The sequence below is a fragment of the Orbicella franksi genome, chromosome 3, assembly GCF_964199315.1.
Source record: "Orbicella franksi chromosome 3, jaOrbFran1.1, whole genome shotgun sequence".
Classification (NCBI taxonomy): domain Eukaryota; kingdom Metazoa; phylum Cnidaria; class Anthozoa; order Scleractinia; family Merulinidae; genus Orbicella; species Orbicella franksi.
The window spans coordinates 8460227-8480000 of record NC_138147.1 but is presented as its reverse complement, the minus strand read 5'-3'; the positions used below and the strand labels follow the sequence as shown (position 1 = coordinate 8480000).

Here is a 19774-nt window from a genome sequence, read left to right as displayed (position 1 = left end):
CAAAAGGATAAAACTCACCAAGAAAGCTTTTTGTATAAGCCCAGGTGTCGTTTTCTGCACTTTCATCTATTTGCATTATATGCAAATCTTGTCCTAATTAAATTACGATATCACCAAGAAAAATATAAAAACAGGGAAAATGTAAACCTAAATTAATATATGCTCAGTGGCCAACGTAGCTTAAAGGAGCGCAATAACTACATTTTGAGTTATTCTGGTCACGTGCGTGTAATATTGTCTTTAAATTGGAAGAAACCTGAAAATAATTGTTTACTAAGACAGAAAAACACCACAGGGATAATTTTAATCCATAAAGAAACAAGGAAGGTTAAGAATGGAGAAGATTAATTCGGATTAACGAAGAACTTGAAAACTTTACTTAACTTTTCAAGATGCGCAAACCAAGACGTAACTCGTTCAGTTAAGCTTTCGAGTCGGTCGCTCACGTACAAAGAACTGACATATGATATTACAAAAAAAGACAAGAAAAAGTGCAAAGTAAATATCAAATATAGTTATAATTAATATATATGTTCCGATTTATGAAAACAGTGTTAAAGAAATCGCACCCTGCTCCAAAGTAGACGATATAAAAATTAAAAGGAACGTCAGTCTTTTTTTTTTTTTTTTTTTTTTCCCTCTCTCTTATCTTTCTTTTCTTGCTCTTCTTTAGATATAATTTTTTATCTCTTGGAGTGATTTTAAGGCCTTTAGGAGCCGTAAAATCAAAGTGCATATGGCTGTTTTGGTGCAAAGCAGTGACACGATTTTCAAAAATCCAGTCATAAAATTATTGGCACAGAATACCCGAAACGATCAGGAAATGTCGTAGTTTGACTCCAGATCCCAGGGGGAGTTCTCCTTTAAATGGGCTATATAGGTATGTGCAGCCCCAAAGGGTATGGTTTTTCAGCCGTTTTGGTCATAAATAGGGTATCGATTTTAGCTGATTTTAGCCATGTCGGTCATAAATAGGGTATGGTTTTTGCACTCTGGCCTAGATATGGGTATGTTTTCAAGAAGAAGCCACTTTTTCGTCATTATCGAAAAGAAAATCAACAAAAGCCCTTCGCAAATTATGTTTACGTACGGTAGTTTAACATCGGCCTGACTAGGGAATTAATTGTAACGCAGGTCTGAAACAGGGTTTTGATTTAAGGGACAGGTCATAAATAGGGTTTCGAAGTTATGGTCGGATCATAAATAGGGTAGGGAATATTGCAGATTTCGGTCATAAATAGGGTAAGGGTTTTGGGAAGCGGGCCGCATACCCCCGCCCCCCGGGCTCCAGATGCTTAAGAAGGATCGACAACAATTCGACACGCTCATTGCTCGGCCTTTCCGGGTCATCCAGTCTTGTTCCGTTGAGATCTGTGTCTGGATTTATGAAAACCGTGTCAATACTTTGGGCCAAATATTAATCACCCATACGCACTTTGCTTCTATGACTCCTTTTGGCCTTAAAGTCACTAGAAGCGATAAAAAAAATAATAAAAAGTTAAAAAAAATAGAGAGAAGAGCAAGAAAAGGAAGATAAGAGAGAAGAGGAAAAAAAAAGACTGACATTCCTTTTCATTTTTATATCGTCTACTTTGGAGCAGGGTGCGATTTCTTTAACACCGTTTTCATAAATCCAGATTTATATATTAGCACGACATTATCAAGGTAGTTACCTTGATAATCTCTTAAATTAATTATAGCTATATTTGATATGGAACGAATGAATGACTGAATGACTGAATGAATGACTTTATTACAGTTTCAGTAGTATTTAGCTTAAAACTAGACGCTCTAAGAGCGTTTACTCGAGCTTAGCACCGCAGTATCAAATCGTGCTTCACGAAAACGCGTATTGGACACAATAAAAACAAATTAAAGAATTAGGATATTTTAGCACAAGAGTTCCGCTTAGAAATTTACTGTTCAAGTTGCTTCGTTGAGTATATCCCTAATCCAAATCGCAAGTTGTGAGTTTAAACCATTTTGGTTCAAGAATGAAGCACAGCTGTCTACGCATTTATGGAGAACTTGTACATGTTTGCAAAGAATTTTCGAGGTCTTTTTACAACTTATGGCGATTACATTTTGTACATGCTAGCAGAACTTCTACAAAGTTCGTTTACTGGTCTTGGCGAACAGAGTAAATTGTGCAGCTAAACATCTTTGCCGTGTTGCGATCTTAAACCCTCTTCAGGAGTCATATATCCCTTGGAGGGCGAATAGATGAACTCCTTCGCCAAAACAACAGCCGTATGACAAGGCGCAAATTGCATTGCACCTAATTTGCATAAACTTTCAAGCTGTGTTTTTTGCGGATAACTTCCGAGAATTTGCTCCCATTAACGCAGTTTATGAAGAAATATTTAACCTATATATTTTTATTGAATCAAGGCAAGAGTATTTTTAAAAAGGAACTCATTTATAAGGGGAGATGCGGCATTCTGTTTTGCTATTTAATTTGGTTTCATACTCGTTTAGTTCATGTCACGCAACATGATTTCAGTTAAGCAGTCAGACACAGTTGTCTAAAAGAATTGGCGATTGCTAATACTGCTAAATATATTTGAACTTCTAGTGAAATAAATTTGGCTAAACTATCGTCAATGCAGATTTTCCTTAAGACTTGGCAAGAACATCTTGTTGGCTCGTCAATAGTTCCTCACAATTTCTCGCACAATAGAAGTTTTAATTTTCCAGCACAATTTGCCTCCAAAATCACGCGTTATTTTTTTTTCCTGCACCCTACTAGAAAGCCAACTAACTTGGAGGTAAGATATTTAATTCAGGTTGCCGAAAGTCTTATCGTTACAAATTTGCAGATCGACATACTTCGCGCAGTGCAAGAAACAAACCTCATGTTTTTAATGAGCTACCAGTCCAAAAACGTTTTCGTATTTAGCTCGTTTTATTGCAGTATGATTTGTTTTACTGCGATGTGCTAAATAACAACAGCAGTAGCCACATGCAATCATTGACTGCCTATTTTTTGTCATTGTTTCCGTAGTTTGAACTCATACCGCGATCGGCTCAGTTGTTATCCCACGAGAACGTTTCGAGCTTGACCTTTGCTTACCCGGCTGGCTTTCAAGCAATATAATTCGCGGACCGACCCTTTCCGAATACGATCGACTTCTTTGTATGCGAGATGAACGTATAAGGGGCGATTCTCAGCAAAAGTGTCTTCGCAAAACACCCCATTCTGTCACAAAGAGCGAGCAAAGTCGCTTTTCTCGTCCCCAGTTTCCATGGTCTACGCATGGAACGCCTGGGACCATGACCCCCCTTTTGGCGACCAAACCGCTTGCATTTTATGACTCGGGTTTTCCTACGGAAACAAGAGAAAAAACTAACTGGGGACACTATTTACACAATACAATATACCTAATCTTCAGTTAAATTTTATTTACAATTTAATGAATAATGTATAAAATGAATACATAAATAAATAAATAAGTCAATGAAATATATGAACTTAGTAAGATATAAAAGCTTAAAAGATATCAAATATGTGTAATATGTAAAATTTAAAGCGGCCTTGCAGCATATATCACAGTTCTTACAATTATCTATTTAGTGTGATAGGTCTTTACTTTTAATACTGTTTTTTTAAAACTCTTAACATTAGTCTTCTGACTCTCTATCAGTTTTGTCTAGCTTGTTCCAAAGATGGGCCCCAAAATATCGTAAAGAATGTTTTCCATAACGCACTGTGCGAAAACGTAGAATATTAAAATCAGCGTTCCTCAGATTGCATCGTCTCGGGGTACCATTGAATATTTATGTTATGTGAATGGGCACAAGTCCGTTTTTCACTTTATACATGAAAATAGCGATGTTTTGTAACCGTTGTTAGTACAGACTTGATAGACCTGCTCTTGTTAGTAGCTCACTGTAGGTGGTCATTCCACTGAAATAGAACCTGCACTGAGATTTTGTGAAACTTTGCCTATTGATTGTTTATATTATAGGAACTTAAATTTTGAAATAAAAGTGAGGGGTCCCCATGTTCGTTTTTTAATGCGCGCGCGCTAATCATGCGTGAAATTATGCGCAGTAATGATGCGCAATGCAATACTGGGGAACAACCTTAAAGACTGCCCCGGGTGCGCGCTCTTGAATTCACTCCATTTTCTTCTTATCGGGTGATTTCCAAAAGTGCCATACGATATCACGACATGGTAGGTGGGGCAAAATATAAGACTTGTACAGCTGTAACTTTTCGGACCATGGAATTAAATTACGTAGTCTCAATAATACCCCAACCTTAAAGCTCGTTTTCTTGCAAATATCACTGATGTGTTCTCTAAATGTCAGTTTGTTATCAGTGGCTACGCCGAAAATTTTGAGATAATCAGATGATTTGACTTCATGTCCATCGAATTCCATCGTCAATCCATACACAGGAGTTCTCCTGGAAGGTTGCCGATCAATGATAAGGATCTGGTACTTCTGAGGGTTGGCTTGCAGTAGGTTTTCCTTTTACCATTGTGACTCTGCCTCTATTTGTCTCCTAAGAGTTTGGGCGGCCCTCTGTATATCATTATCATTAGTGTATAATTGATGGTCATCAGCATACATAAATAGATTAGCAGACTGCCTATGTAGCGAAGATCATTTCGGAACAAGTTCCAGAGTAGAGGACCGAAGGAGGAGCCTTACGGACACGCCCCTGTTTGTTCTTTCCATGCGCTGTGCGCTTCTTGTCGTTTGACTTTGTTTCTGCTGCGCTCAAGAAAGGATCGCAAAGGATTCAGCGATGTTTCGGAAAAGCCGTATGCTTTCAGTTTCTGAATCATTAGTGCGGGTGCAGCGAATCAAAACCTTTGCTCATATCGGTGGACAGAACAGTCACGTACCCTTTATTATCGGCAGCCATTTTCCAGTCCTCTGTTGGCCTTATTAATGTAGTTTCGCAGCTACGTGTTTTTCTGTAGGCGGACATTTTCTGTTATAGATGTAGATTCATGGTTTTCGTGATTTGCTTGGAAAGTAATAATTCGAATACTCTATCAACAGAGTTCAGAACTGTTACGTTATAGGGCGGTAATTTCCCTGGTCGGCTTTATCTCCTTTCTTGAAAACGGGGATCTATTCCACCATTTTCCACGTGTTACTTTGCACTTTTTTCTATTCTTTTTTTCTTTTTTTGTTGCAATATTATATGTCAGTTGTTTGCCCTTGAGCGGCAAATTCGCAAGCTTAAAAACAAAGCCATGTCTTGGTTTGCGCGTCCTGAAAAGTTAAGGAAATCCAAATTAATTTTACAGTATGTTAAACAAAGCTACAAATAATACACTATTCAGGAGAAAATGATGTGTTTTATCACGTGTGTTAACATTATATCACTGATATTTAATTTACGAATCTACCATATCATACATCTTGGTTCGTTTATAGCAACCTTTGGACATTTATAGCAATCGTCATGCACGTTTGCGAATCGTGATGAATTAACATGTCTTGATGTAAGAACCTGAATGTTGGCCGAACAATATTACTCTTTACTGAGTTCAAAAAAAGTAAATTTACATCTGAGAGATTTCGCAAAAACACGGCCGCGAACGATAGGTTTGCTCCTGGACTCGGGCTGCCCGAATCCAGGCTAAGCTAGCGGCCTTAAACCCAGAGGGGGGGGGGGGGCTCCCTCAAGGCCAGGCTGGGCACATGGCCCTGGTACTGGCCAATCTGCTGGTGGTTTGCTGGCGGCCAGCTGTGAAAAGCAGGAAGGAGGGGAGGATGTCTTGTACTGACACCCCTAGATAGCTAGACTTTGAGTTTTCAGCGCTAAATAACCTTGATATTGACTGTGTTTCTGGGTGTTTTACTCAGTTGTTTAACCTTGTTTGAGGCTTCTGTGTTGACATGGCACCCTGCTGGAGTGGTCCATGCCACTTGCATGCGTGACGGGCCAATCTTCTAGCCAGGGAGGGGTGGGTGGTCAGAGGACTTCTGGCGGGTGGGACTGTCTTTGAGTCAATGCGGGCATGTTTTTGCGAATTCGGTCAGATATATATTGCGAATATTGATTGTGTATTTCTTGCATCTTGACGAATATATCACAAAGTATTCTTAGCCTTTAGTTTATTTATATTATTACCTTTTAAAATAAACCGTCCAATAAAAATCTGTGAGCAGAAAGCCACAATCTTGTAGACTGTATAACTACAAGACCTATTTTCTTGGTGATATCCTAACATAATTAGCGCAAGATTTGTAAATAGTACAAATAAATGAAAGTGCAGAAAATGAGACCTGGGTTTACACAAAAAGTTTTCTTGGTGAGCTTTATGTTTGGAAGGAATGCTGTTTTCAAAACTTCAAATGCACAAGACTCAGCTAAATATAACGACGTGAAGATGAACACTGGCGAACTCGTCCTATAAACAAACTTTATAAAAACTGGATCTGTCTCAAGTCATTATAGTTCCCTTTTTAGTAAAAGAGCTGAATAAGAGCGAAGCTAATAACGTCAGTACGAGTTTGGCGTCTGCTTATGGAGTTGAAATGACTTTTTTGCGGGAGGGCTATAATCATACTTTTACAGTATGTTAAACCAAGCTACAAATAATACACTATTCGGAAGAAAATGATGTGTTTTATCACTGTATCTTCACATAATATCACTGATATTTAATTTAAGAACCGACCATATTATTCACTTTGGCTCGTTTATAGCAACTTTTGTACATTTATAGCAATCTTCATGTTCTTGGTAAATTGACATGTCTTGATGTAAGAACCTTAATAATGGCCGAACTATATCACTCTTGGCTGAGTTCAAAAAGGTAAATTTATATAATTTCGAATATTGATTGTGAATCTCATGCATCTTGAAGAACATATCACGATGTAATCTTTGTTTAGGTTTGTTTATATTATACTTTTTAACCGTCCAGTAAAAATCTGTGAGCAGAAAGCTACAAATCTGTAAGACTGTATAACTACAAGATCTAGCTCGAGTTGGTGAGGTAATAATGGCGCAACCAAAGAAACTTTACGTTTTGATACTAGAAATGAAAAAGTAATCTCCCCTTCTTTCCCTTACAGTGTTTTCGTAAATAAACGCAAAAACTTTCCTCTAGTGTAATCTTTACTGCTTTCCTCTTGAGTTATAGAAACACTAATGAAAGTTTGGGAGAACTCAGAAAAGCTGTGGAAACACAGCGTTTCTCGATCTCAAACTGTCCACATGTATTTCTATTTAGCAATGAGACTACAAGCCCAAGTTTTCTATGAGCGAAGGTTAATGAGACGTAGTCGATTTAACTATCACTCATAGAAAACTAGGCCTAGTAGTCTAATTGTTTTAGTAGACACTCTTAAGCCGGATTACAGCACAAAAAACTAGTTTAAAATTAAGAGTAATTTTCAGTTTCAAGAGCAGCCGGCGCAAGAGTTGTGTATCAGCGAATAGAACACTATGATTAAACCAATCAGATTGGCGGATTTCCAATAGTACACAGCTAAGTAGCTACTAAGACTCGTTAGAAACACACAAACCTATTTTCTGTTTCGTAAATATATCTTATTATGATATCATTGATCTTAAATTTACGCGTCTTAACGTATATGCGAACTTCATTCATTTTTAGCCTCTTTCATGTATTCATAGCTACACTGTATCTAAATATACTTTTGTGAATCTCAGTGTTTCTCGGCTCAGTGAACCTTGATGTTGATCTAGTATTTTCACTCTTGTTCTATAAATAACCAATCTTCTTGTTAAGGTCAGTTTTGACTAGCATATGCGGGGCAGGCCCATATCAGGACAGTGTATATATACAGTTGTTGTTCTCCAGTCTAAAGCAAACTTGCTCTGGTAACTTACGAAAGACGTATTCAGGCATAATGTTGGCGTCTAATACGCTTGTTGCAACTTTTGTCCTGGTTTTGCTTATTTCTTTTACAGAGATCAGTCAAGGAAGTGAAAATCAACCAAACAGCGTAAATGAAGGTATGTTTGGCTTGAAATACTATGAAGGATTGATTTCTGTTTGGAGATCTTCAGCGTAGTGTTTTTTTAAACTGATAGTCAACTTCTTGTTCACACGTCATTTGTCTGTTGTACGCGAAGAAGATTCTTCAAATTTTCGTGTTTTTTTTTTCTTGTAATGAATCGTTGTCTATATATGTTTCAGATACCTTGAAGCTTTTTAGCGAAAAAAAATTCAGAAACAAGCGTGATGGTTTGTATGAGAGCCCTTGTTTAGTATGAAGTATAGCCACCACGTTAGCAGTAAAGGTTTTACCATTGTTGGTATTTATACGAACGCTAATTGCTGTGTCATGTAGTAAAATTTCGATGATAAATCCTCGGCTTTAGTATTTCTTGAAATGGGCTTTTAGTCGGCTCCTATTCGGTGGGGTGTTTCAAGAGGTTGAAGTGTTACCGCGAGGAATTCTTTCCCAATCAATGAGACTGGGGTCTTACCGAAAGGAAATTCTGCGTTTCAGAAATTTTTGGTCCCTTAATGGATACCTCGTGGAAAGAGTGATTGACTCAGAATGACTGACGCCCAAAAATTACGGAAGATGTCTAAGGATTTTCACGGAAAATGTCGAATTCCGTTGCGTACATCAAATTTGATATTTGGCTTGAATCGGTGGCACGAGTTATCTGCTCGCCGCTGATTGGTTTATACACAGTCGAACTGGGTGGGCTATATCCGTGAAACTATCCTTTAATACATGCAAATAAACTTGGATTGGTCTTGGCTTCAGTGACGCAGTCAGAGCTGACTTTTCGCCTGACATTTGCACCCTCTCGTAATTTCGATTGCATCGTACAGCCTCATGTGATATTTTTAATGACTTCTTTTTCGAAGAACTCGATCATTGAAATGAAGCTCTTCTCAATGTTTTTTGTCTCCCCAGATGACGGTGGTATTAGCTTAAAATCAATTTTACAAGTGGCCCAGCTTGTTCGCCAGGGCGTCAATCCCTGTTTGCCTAACTCAAAGCACCATCATGATATCCCACTTCCACCAGGAGTTATGTCTTCAGTTTGCAAGTACATAAGTAAGTCTAAAGTCAAGCCCATGGGCATAGTTTCGGGATGGAGGAGGTATATTATCCGAGGAATGTTTGCGTCAGAGCAAAAGTATAAAATTGTAGAACAGCAGAGGTCAGAAACCTTCACTGGGTTTTGACTTAGTGGTTGTGCGCCTCGTTTTCGACTAGTTTTTCCAAAATGAGCAACATCGTTGCTTAGGTTGTGTGAAAATTAGGTCTCTTTATCTATGACTTTGATTACGGATATGTACATAAGTCAACACTAATGTAAATTCAATGTTGATTTTATTGTCGAGGCGAATTAATTTCTGTGTGTTTGTTTTATGTTACTGCACTTGCACAAAAGAAAGTGGAAGGAAAATTCTTTCTTCTCGTCTTTTTTGGCTGCGGACAGCCACCGTTAATAGACCATATTCGCATTCTCGGTATTGGACTAGAACTAGCTTGGAAAGGAGGCTTATGGGGTGAGGGGGGGGGAATATCATTGAAAAGAAGTAAATGTCATATGTATTTAAAATGAATTCCTGCATTAGCCTCAGTTACAAGCCAGTTTCAGTCCAATACCGGGAATACGAACTAAATGGCTTATTGATTTGCTCGCGTACTGGTCTCGCTGTACGGATGATGGGCAATGACGTAACGAAGTAAAGAGTAAAGACGTAACTCTTTCGAACAGCTCGGTATTTAAGACACCAACGATCGAGGAAGGGAAGATATAGCAGTTTTAAAACAAAGTGGTCTGCAAATTCTGGCAGACAAACTGTACAGTCAGAGGTACCATAGAAATATGACGGTAATTGTTCAGTATGAAACGAATCGTCTGCTTTACATTCAGTTTACATATGTTGAGAGCTCGGTGTGGACCGTGATCACGCAAAACAGATTTACACATTAATTTCGCCTACTTTACATACAGGATTACTCAAATAATCTTTATGCAACCAAGTGAAACACGACACTGCAAAAGTACCATTTACTAAAATTTTCTGTCTTTTCTTGTTTTAGCTTCGCAGTGGCCATGGCTATTGCCTGAAGCTGGACGGCCACCAAGTAAGAAATAATACAGTTTCACTGAAATAGAGATCGAGTTGCAATAGAATGTCAAAAACATGATGCGATGGCTGTGGGGTTTAAATTTGCTGTTCTCCGATTGGTTAATAAACCTAGGCCTCATGCAAGGAGCGAAAATCAAACCGAGGAGCCATGTTGCCTGTTTCAACCAATCAGCAGCAACGAGAACACCAATTGTGACTTTGAATACGCGTATTTCTCCATCCTTGCGGCTTTTTCCGTTACACATCGGTATTAAATTCTTTGCATACTGATAGGTCGATTACAGTATTAGGGGTCGGCTCGATTCTCCAGCCGCTGTTCGGGAAACGAGCCCGCGCTCCTCCGCCGAATTCTTCTCGGGAAGGAACTAAGACCGAACGCAAGAGAGTGGCGGTAAACGAGCCTATATTAGGGGTAGATTATTAGATTATTTAGGGTACGTAGGCGCTTCAGATTATAGAAAAATCATATAGCGCAGACTTGAAAACGAAAACGCCTGCATCGTTGGAAGAAGAATAAAGAATATCGAGCATCTAAATTTCATGCATTCCCCACTCCCCTCCCCCGTCCCGTCCTCCATCGATAATCTAATAATCTAATGGTCTACCCTGCCTTTGAGTTTGCTAGATTAGCTCGAAAAGAAATTTCTCGCACTCGACACTTTCAGTTGTCAGTTAGAATTTTGTGTTTTGTACGTTGACAACTCTACACCTTCAACTCTCTTTCATCTCTAGGGAACGTGCAGTGTGGCACGAAAAAGGCCGGTTCCAGAATTGTAGGGGGCACAGACGCCCAGCCAGGGTCTTGGCCATGGCAAGTGTTACTGGACAATAAGGCGTTTCAGGGTCCTGTTTGGTGTGGGGGCTCCATTCTTACCCCGTACTGGGTCGTTACCGCCGCTCACTGTTTCGATTTTGGAAAAGATCCCGCGACTTTTACTCTGACCGTAGGTAAGGACACACTTCTTTATCGTACTTTATAATATAGATAGGACCCTGCGCGCGCTCTGATTGGTCGAAAACCCGTCTTTTATCAGAGAATATCACACAGAAAACGTGTGTTTTATTGTTTTTCGCCACATTACCTCTACATAAAAAGCAAAATGAAGAAGCCTAAGCAGTGTATTACACTGTGATAACACACTCCGGACATTTGCGAACACTCGAGAAATGAAGAAAACACTCGTTTGCGGCTCGTGTTTTCTACATTTTCCTTGTGTTCTCAAACGCGCGTCGTGTTTTATCACAGTGTAACACACGGCTTAGGCTTCTCCATTTGTTAAGTAATGACATAATAACATGAGAATATTTTTCAAATGTTTAATAGCCGTTTCACGTTAAGGTTTAGATATATATGTATATATTCTGCAATTACTTCCTACAGCTTCTTTGAACGTAGACCATGAAAAGTAGCGGATTCCTTTTTACTCTATCTTTGACAGCATTTAATATCCGTTTTGTAGACTGAAAAACGTTTCTACGTTTCAGAGTTATCAACGCGAAAGGCTCAAAGCTCGAACACAAGTCTTGAAATATTCCAATTTATGGCTCTATTCTATGGATTAAATTTGTTTTCTAACTACACCTTTATCTGTGTAACAGGTGAACATGATCTTCGTAAAGCGGACGGAACCGAGCAAGTTATCCCAATTGACCAAATCATCATACATCCTAAATATAACCCGCCAGTGACTGGACCCGACTATGACGTGGCATTGATCAAATTGAAGAAACCAATCACGTTCAACAATGACGTAAGACCTGTATGTCTGCCCACCAAGGATTTTCCTCCTGGAACTAATTGCTATGTCACTGGATGGGGCGATACACGGGAGCAGGGAAATATTGCACAGGTAAATATGACTTGTATTCACGATATTCATGATAAGCGTGTGTAAAATCCACAAATGAGTTGAGCTGGAAGAGACATTCATTCACTGCGCAAGGTATGAAGCGAATAAGACTATAAAATCTATGCCATTTTTATGTTAGATTTTGCAGCAAGCCCAAGTTCCTCTTGTACCACGTGACACTTGTCGGCTAGCATACAGCGACCTCGGATTGCCCGTTACGGAACGCATGCGCTGTGCAGGTTTCTCTCAGGGAGGAGTTGATGCATGCCAAGGAGACAGTGGAGGTCCGCTGGTCTGTCCAAGAAATAGCAAGTGGTATCTTATGGGTATCGTCAGCTGGGGCGTTGGTTGTGCGCGTCCAAATAGATTCGGAGTGTATTCTGACGTGTTGGCTCTTAAGTCCTGGGTGGAGGAAACAATGAATTCAAACCCAACTCCATGATTGTAGAAGGCAGTAAAGGGATTGAAATTGTCGGTTGAGGACTAGCTCATGTTTCATGGAAAATAAAACAATCACGGCAAATTAACAAAATAATCTCGCTTAACGGTTAATTATTCGGGTAAATCACGATTTGGGTTACATTTCACGAGAAATCCGATTATATTTAACGATAAAATAACTCCTAAATAACTTAATCCTTTAAGACTAATGCATTATATATTAGTAAGAATCATGGATTAGCTGAGTGCGTTCGAGTCAATAAAGTTAAAAGCATTGGATACTGCTTGGATAATTATATTGTCACACCACGTTCCTGGTTTTGACATTTGCTGTGTGTAATTTTTGCCCATACTCTGAACATATTGTTCTGTACTCAATTCCAGCCATGCGAATTTTGATTTTGCAAATCTGCAGTTTCATAGAGCTGATGTGAAACAGACTTAAAAAAAGCAATCACCACTGCCGGTGCCACGAACATCCTACGGAATTAAAGACTTTCACTTAGCCAACCCCAGGATAAGTCTCCATTAACACCCGTCTCCAGGAAACAACATGGCTCTCTTCAAACAATTATTGCAATAATTTCCATAGTACATCTAATATTTGCATGGAATCTATCACTACGCTACATAGATTTTCGGAATAAATATAAGTCTTGAAGTCCAATTTATTTTTGTTGGTTTTCATGACGAACACATATTTTGAATAACATTGTTCACTTCTGCACCGAAAGGACACTTTATTGTAATTCTTACACAAATTCATGAGAAATTAGGTGTTTGGCACACTCCAGTTCACACGCTGGAACGTTAAATTAGCACACACTCAAGATCAAGTGCTTAATTAGAATTGAATAAATGAAGGACCAAAACTTTAAAAGAGATATCAACAAAAAGAACTCAACCTGATATGTAAAACTGATAAGAAAACATGAAATTATATTACTTCTTTGCCGCGCGACAAAATGCCCAACAGAAGCCGAGAAAATTGAACAGGGCACATAAGTTAATTATTGACTTCGGAGGACAAAACGAACAATTCCCATTCTTGTATTATATATAACATATATAACCTGAATTCCTAAATACACGGAACCAAACGAAAAGAGAGCTAAAGGCAAAAGGAAGTCCAATAACAATAAATTTTCATTCACGCCGAGGCGAAGACAGCTATGGAAAAGCAAAAAAATTTCAAAATTTTCGCAGACGTGCTTCGCTGCACATCAACATGTTCAAATCAATTCTTCACGCTAAAGCGAAAGCTTGAGTAGTGCCGACGACTTCTCCGACTTTTGCAGTGATTTTATCGGCCGTGTCGTTACCAATCGTTCCAAAAGTTGAATTCAACTTCGAAATAATGCTGTACATCACTATTTTTTTGTTTTCTAAAGTCCGGGAAACTGCTTTAAATCCGCGATCGATATCCAAAAATTACTTGAAAGCGTTCAACCGATCGTCATGGTTCGAGAACTCTGTGCTCGTTGATCTTCCATTCTGAGGCCACCTGAACATTGATTTGTATATTTTTCCTTTCTATTATAAATCTCAAAGCAGTCATTTCTCCATGTTAGGAATGAAAACAAGACCTTTGACGTTTGTAAATTTGGCCCGCAAGGCGCCATTATTATTAACTACCAGTTCGCGGCGGCCAAGAAGATAATTCACGTGAGATCGAGACCATTTGTGCCACGCCAGCCACCCAGTCCAAGATGGCGTCCAAACCCTGAAATGGCATGGCATCGCGATCGATAACCGCGGGACATCGTAAATCCCGCGGGAAAAAACGATCGAAATAGTATGCGTTCTCCTTCGTCGAACGTAATAAGTAATAAAAGAGGAAATGTAAAGTATTGTCAATTGCAATCATTTTTGAACTTCTGGATACGCGAAGCGTAGAAACATGCTTGTTTCGGGGACTCCGATATGCAAATGTATCACTCACTCACTCACTCATTCACTCAGGGGTAGACACTGCTCGTAATTGGTCGGCCCGAACGAGAGCGCCCGAGCCCGACGCCATGCTGGAATAGTAATCGAACCCGACGCCATATTGGAATAGTAACCAAGCCCGACGCCATGTTGGAATAGTAAGCGTTCGCTATCCTGTTTGCGCGGTTACTACTCAAAGCGTTTATATTAGGTGTTTCGCTAAATTCAAGTGGAGTTGACCTCGAATCAGTTCGAATTGGGGCTATGACCAACTTGAAGACTGAATTTCATGACCATTTGCCTCGTCTAGGCATTAAAAATGACTTTTGACTTTTTATATATGATTATTAATTTTCCCTTGTACATAGTTCTTATTCTTTTGTTAATATCTTTCGTGTTTGTAAAATTTTATATTTTGTGTATAGTGGGTCCACATCAACCCTCCGGCTGCCAAATCCCCTCTACAACCTACTTATCAAATAAAGTTTACTTCCTTCCTTCCTTCCTTCCTTCCTTCCTTCCTTACTTACTTACTTACTTACTATATTAGGCTCATAGCTCCTTGTAGAGTCCAAGGTAAGTCTAACGTAGCCTGTTTCTGTATTGTATTATTTTTTATGTACGCATTGAAATTCTGGCGGTACTCGTATCTTAAATTCGAAACCCGTAATTTAATTTGTGTTTTCAAATGAGCTTACTTCAGTTCGACCAGAGAGAACATTTCTTCATGAATGGTATACAAGTCAGCCTCCACGATCGAGTAAATATGCCCTAAGATTTAAGTGACGGAAAGTAGACAAATTAGCATCCAAGAGACTGCGTAGATCTACTTTTTGCGAGAGAGATTCAAACAGGCATAGTGGCTGGTGATGTACGTATAATTTAATTTTTCTTCTAGAAACAATTGGAATCAAAACTTGAAATAGATATTACTTGTACCTGTCAACAATTGTTTTGAATATTTCTGCATTGCTAGTAAAATTAACGCAGTTGCCAAGATAGGAATAAAATAATGTGATTTCCGTTTCCAAGAAAGAGAATTATCGTTACTTTTATTGTCTACATTACAGTCTGCAATGTCCTATTTATTTTGTATTACATCAAGCTGGAGCCGGGGGGGGGGGCAAGTCCCTATAATTGCCTCAAGGTACACTTTTTATCAGGCGGGAGGTTTGACAAAGAGGCAAGGATTTTAAACATTCATTGCTAATTTGTCTACGAAAAGAGATGTATTGGGCCTACTGTAGGTATGTGAAAGGGGTTGCAAGCTGGAAGCTACATGTATATGAAAGGGTAACCTTTTCTGTAAAAAACGCTACACAAAAGGGAAGAGATTTGGACCTTGGGGCAGAGCCTCCTTCTGTAAAACTTGATTAGGTCGCTTCTCAAACTTTATGAAGGTGAAGATTATGATCAGACTGAAGAATTTGTAGTTTTATTTAATTTTGTCCTTATCTCTTTTGCACTTAAAAGAGCTAAATATGAGCGAAATTAATAATGTCAGGAGATTTTGGTGTTTGCCGTGGAGGTTGAGACGATTTATTTTAGGGAGGGTTATAATTATAATTTTAAGAGCAGCCGACGCAAGAGTTGTGTATCAGCGAATAGAAAGCGCTGATTAAACCAATCAGATTCGCGGATTTCCAATAGTACACAGCCAAGTGGCTACTAAGACTCGTTAGAAACGCAAACCTATTTTCCATTTCGTAGATATATATGTTATTGATCTTAATTTACGCATCTTAACGAATATCATTGCGAACTTCATTCATGTTTAGCCTCTTTCATACATTCATAGCAACTCTATATCTAAATATACTTTTGTGAATCTCAGTGTTTCTCAGAGAATCTTGATGTTGATCTTGTAACATCACTCTTATTCTGTAAATAATCAATCTTCTTGTTATGGTCAGTTTTGACTAGCATATGGGCAGGGCCTATATCAGTTCAGTGTTTATATAGAACTGTAGTTCTCCAGTCTAAGGAAAGCTTGGTCTGGTAACTTGCTAAAGACGTATGCAGTCAAAATGTTTGCGCCTAACACGTTTGTTGCAACTTTTGTCCTGTGTTTGCAAATTTTTTTTTACAGAGATCAGTCAAGGAAGTGAAAATCAACCAAACAGCGTAAATGAAGGTATGTTTGGCTTAAAATATTATGAAGGATTGATTTCTGTTTGGAGATCTTCAGTGTACTTTTTTTTAAACTGATAGTCTACCTCTTGTTCACACGTCATTTGTCTCATGTGCGCGAAGAACATTCCTCAAATTGTCGTTCTTTTTTTCTTGTAACGAATCGTTGTCTATATATGTTTCAGATACCTTGAAGCTTTTTAGCGAAAACAAATTCAGAAACAAGCGTGATGGTTTGTATGAGAACCCTTGTTTGGTATGAAGCCACCACGTTAGCAGTAAAGGTTTTACCATTGTTGGTATTTATATGAACGCTAACTGCTGTGTTATGTAGTAAAATTTCATGATAAATCCTCGGCTATGATATTTCTTGAAAAGGCCTTTCAGTGGGCTCATATTCGGAGGGGTGTTTCAAGAGGTTGAGGTGTTACCGTGAGGAATTCTTCCTCAACCGATGAGATTGGGGTATTTCCGAAGGGAAATTCTGCGTTTCAGATATGTTTGGTCTCTTAACGGATACCTCACCGAAAGAGTGACGCAGAATGACTAACGCCAAAAAATCACCGAAGATGTCTAGGATTTTCACAGAAAATGTCGAATTCCGTCCGGTACAATAAATTTGATATTTGGCTTGAATCGGAGGCACGAGTTATCTGCTCGCTTCTGACTGGTTTATGCACAGTGGAATATCCGTGAAACAATCTCTTTATTACATGCAGACAAACTTGTATTGGTCTTGGCTTCATTGACGCAGTCAGAGCTGACGTTTTGCCTGACATTTGCACCCTCTCGCAATTTCTATTGCATCATACAGCCTCATGTGATATTTTTAATAACTTCTTTCTCGAGGAACTCGATAATTGAATTGAAATTCTTCCCAATGTCTTTTTTGTCTCCCCAGGTGAAGGTTCTATTTGCTTAAAATCGATTTTACAAGTCGCCCAGCTTGTTCGCCAGGGCGTTGACCCCTGTTTGCCTAACGCAACGCACCATCATGATATCCAACTTCCAAAAGGAATTATGTCTGCAGTTTGCAAGTACATAAGTAAGTCTAAAGTCAAGCCCATGGGCATAGTTTCGGGATGGAGGAGGTATATTATCCGAGGAATGTTTGCGTCAGAGTAAAAGTATAAAATTGCAGAACGACAGAGGTCAGAAACCCTCACTGGGTTTTGATTTAATGGCTGTGCGCCTCGTTTCCGACCACTTGTTTCAAAATGTGCAATAACATCGTTGCTTAAGTTGTGTGAAAATTAGGTTTCTTTATCTATGACTTTGATTAAGGACATAGCAGTAGCACATAAATGCCACGCTAGGCAACACAAAGGTCAATTTAATTTTGATTGTATTGCCGAGGCTAATTAATTTCTGTGTGTTTGTTTCGTGTTACTGCACTCGCATAAAAGAAAGTGGAAGGAAAATTCTTTGTTCCTGTCTTTTTTGGCTGCGGACAGCCACCGTTAATAGAGCATGTTCGCATTCTCGATATTGGACTGGAACTAGCTTGGAAAGGAGGCTTATGCGGGGGAATATCATAAAAAAGGGGTAAATATCATATGCATTTGAAAGAAGATTGGTTATTTATAGAATAAGAGTGATATTACTGGATCAACATCGAGATTCACTGAGAAACACTGAGATTCACTAAAGTATATTTAGATACAGTGTAGCTATGAATACATGAAAGAGGCTAAAAATGAAGTTCGCATATACGTTAAGATGCGTAAATTTAAGATCAATAACATCATAATTAGATATATCTACGAAACAGAAAATAGGTTTTAGTGTTTCTAACGAGTCTTAGTAGCCACGTGGCTTCATCTTTACGGATTCGTAAATTTAAGATTTTATGCTGTGCACTTGGCTGTGTACTATTGGAAAAATCGAATCTGGAAAACCGAAATTGGAAAACCGCCAATCTGATTGATTTAATCATCGTTTTCTATTCGCTGATACACAACTCGTGCGCCGGCTTCTCTTGAAACTGAAAATTACTCTTAATTTTAGGCTTAAAAATACACAAATTGTAGTTTTTGTGTTGTAAGCCGGCTTAAGAGTGTCTACTAAAACAATTAGACTACTCGCGCTAGTTTTCTATGAGTGATAGTTAAATCGTCGACTACGCCTCATTGACTCTTCGCTCATAGAAAACTCGGGCTCTTAGTCTAATTGTTAAATAGAGACACGTGTGGACAATTCGAGATCGAGAGCTTTTCTGAATTCCCCCAAACCTTCACGACGGTGTTTCTATAACTCAAGAAGAAATCAGTAATCAGTAAATGAATTCACTGGAGAAAATGTTTTCCGTTTATTTATGAAAACACTGCGAGAGGAAGAAGTGAAGATTGCTCTTTTATTTAGAGTATCAAAACGTAAATTCTCTTTGGTCCGGCCTTCATTACGTCACTAAATCGCGCTAGATCTTGTAATTATACTGTCTACAGAATTGTTGCTTTCTCCTCACAGTTTTTTATTGGACGGTTTATTCTAAAAGGTAATAATATAAACAAACTAAAGACTAAGATCACTTTGTGATATATTCGTCAAGAAGCAAGAAATATGCAATAAATATTCGCAATATATATAGAAATTTACCTTTTTTGAACTCAGTAAAGAGAAATATTGTTCTGCCAATATTCAGGTTCTTACATCAAGACATGTTAATTCATCACGATTCGCAAACGTACATGACGATTGCTATAAATGTTCAAAGTTTGCTACAAACGAGCCAAGGAGCATGATGTGGTATATTCGTAAACGAAATATCCGTGATATAATGTTAAGATACGTGTACAACACATCATTTTTTTCTAACTAGTGTATTATTTGTAGCTTTGTTCAACATACTGTAAAGTTAATTCGGATTTCTCTAACTTTTCAAGACGTGCAAACCAAGACATAGCTTTTTTTTTAAGCTTTCGAGTCTGCCGCCCGCGTACAAACAACTGACATAGAATATTCCAAAAAAAAAAGAATAGAAAAAAGTGCAAAGTAAATATCAAATATAGCTATAGTTAATTTAAGATATTATCAAGGTACTCAACTTGATAAGCTCTTCTTAATATATAAATCTGGATTTATGAAAACAGTGTTAAAGAAATCGCACCCTGCTCCAAAGTAGACGATATAAAGATGAAAAGGAATGTCAGTCTTTTTTATTTTCCTCCTCTTCCATTCCTTGCTCTTCTTCCTATTTTTTATTTTTTTAATTTTTGCTATCGCTTCGAGCGACTTTAAGGCCAAAAGGAGTCGTTAAATCAAAGTGTATATGGCTGATTAATATTTGGTTCAAAGTATAGAGACGGTTTTCATAAATCCAGACATAGATCTAAAGGGAACAAGACTGGGTGGCCCGGA

At 38.4% G+C, this 19774-nt stretch overlaps 1 protein-coding gene across 1 annotated transcript; it reads left to right on the top strand.

Moving 5' to 3' along the window:
- The first annotated feature begins 7772 nt into the window (after positions 1-7772).
- On the top strand, positions 7773-13089 carry LOC145481066 (serine protease 33-like). Its single transcript, XM_081459456.1, has 7 exons — positions 7773-7954; positions 8139-8186; positions 8875-9018; positions 10018-10062; positions 10800-11015; positions 11667-11917; positions 12057-13089. Exons 1-7 carry the CDS (start codon positions 7849-7851, stop codon positions 12357-12359), a joined length of 1113 nt encoding a protein of 370 aa, XP_081315582.1. The 5' UTR covers positions 7773-7848; the 3' UTR covers positions 12360-13089.
- The last annotated feature ends 6685 nt before the right edge of the window (positions 13090-19774 follow it).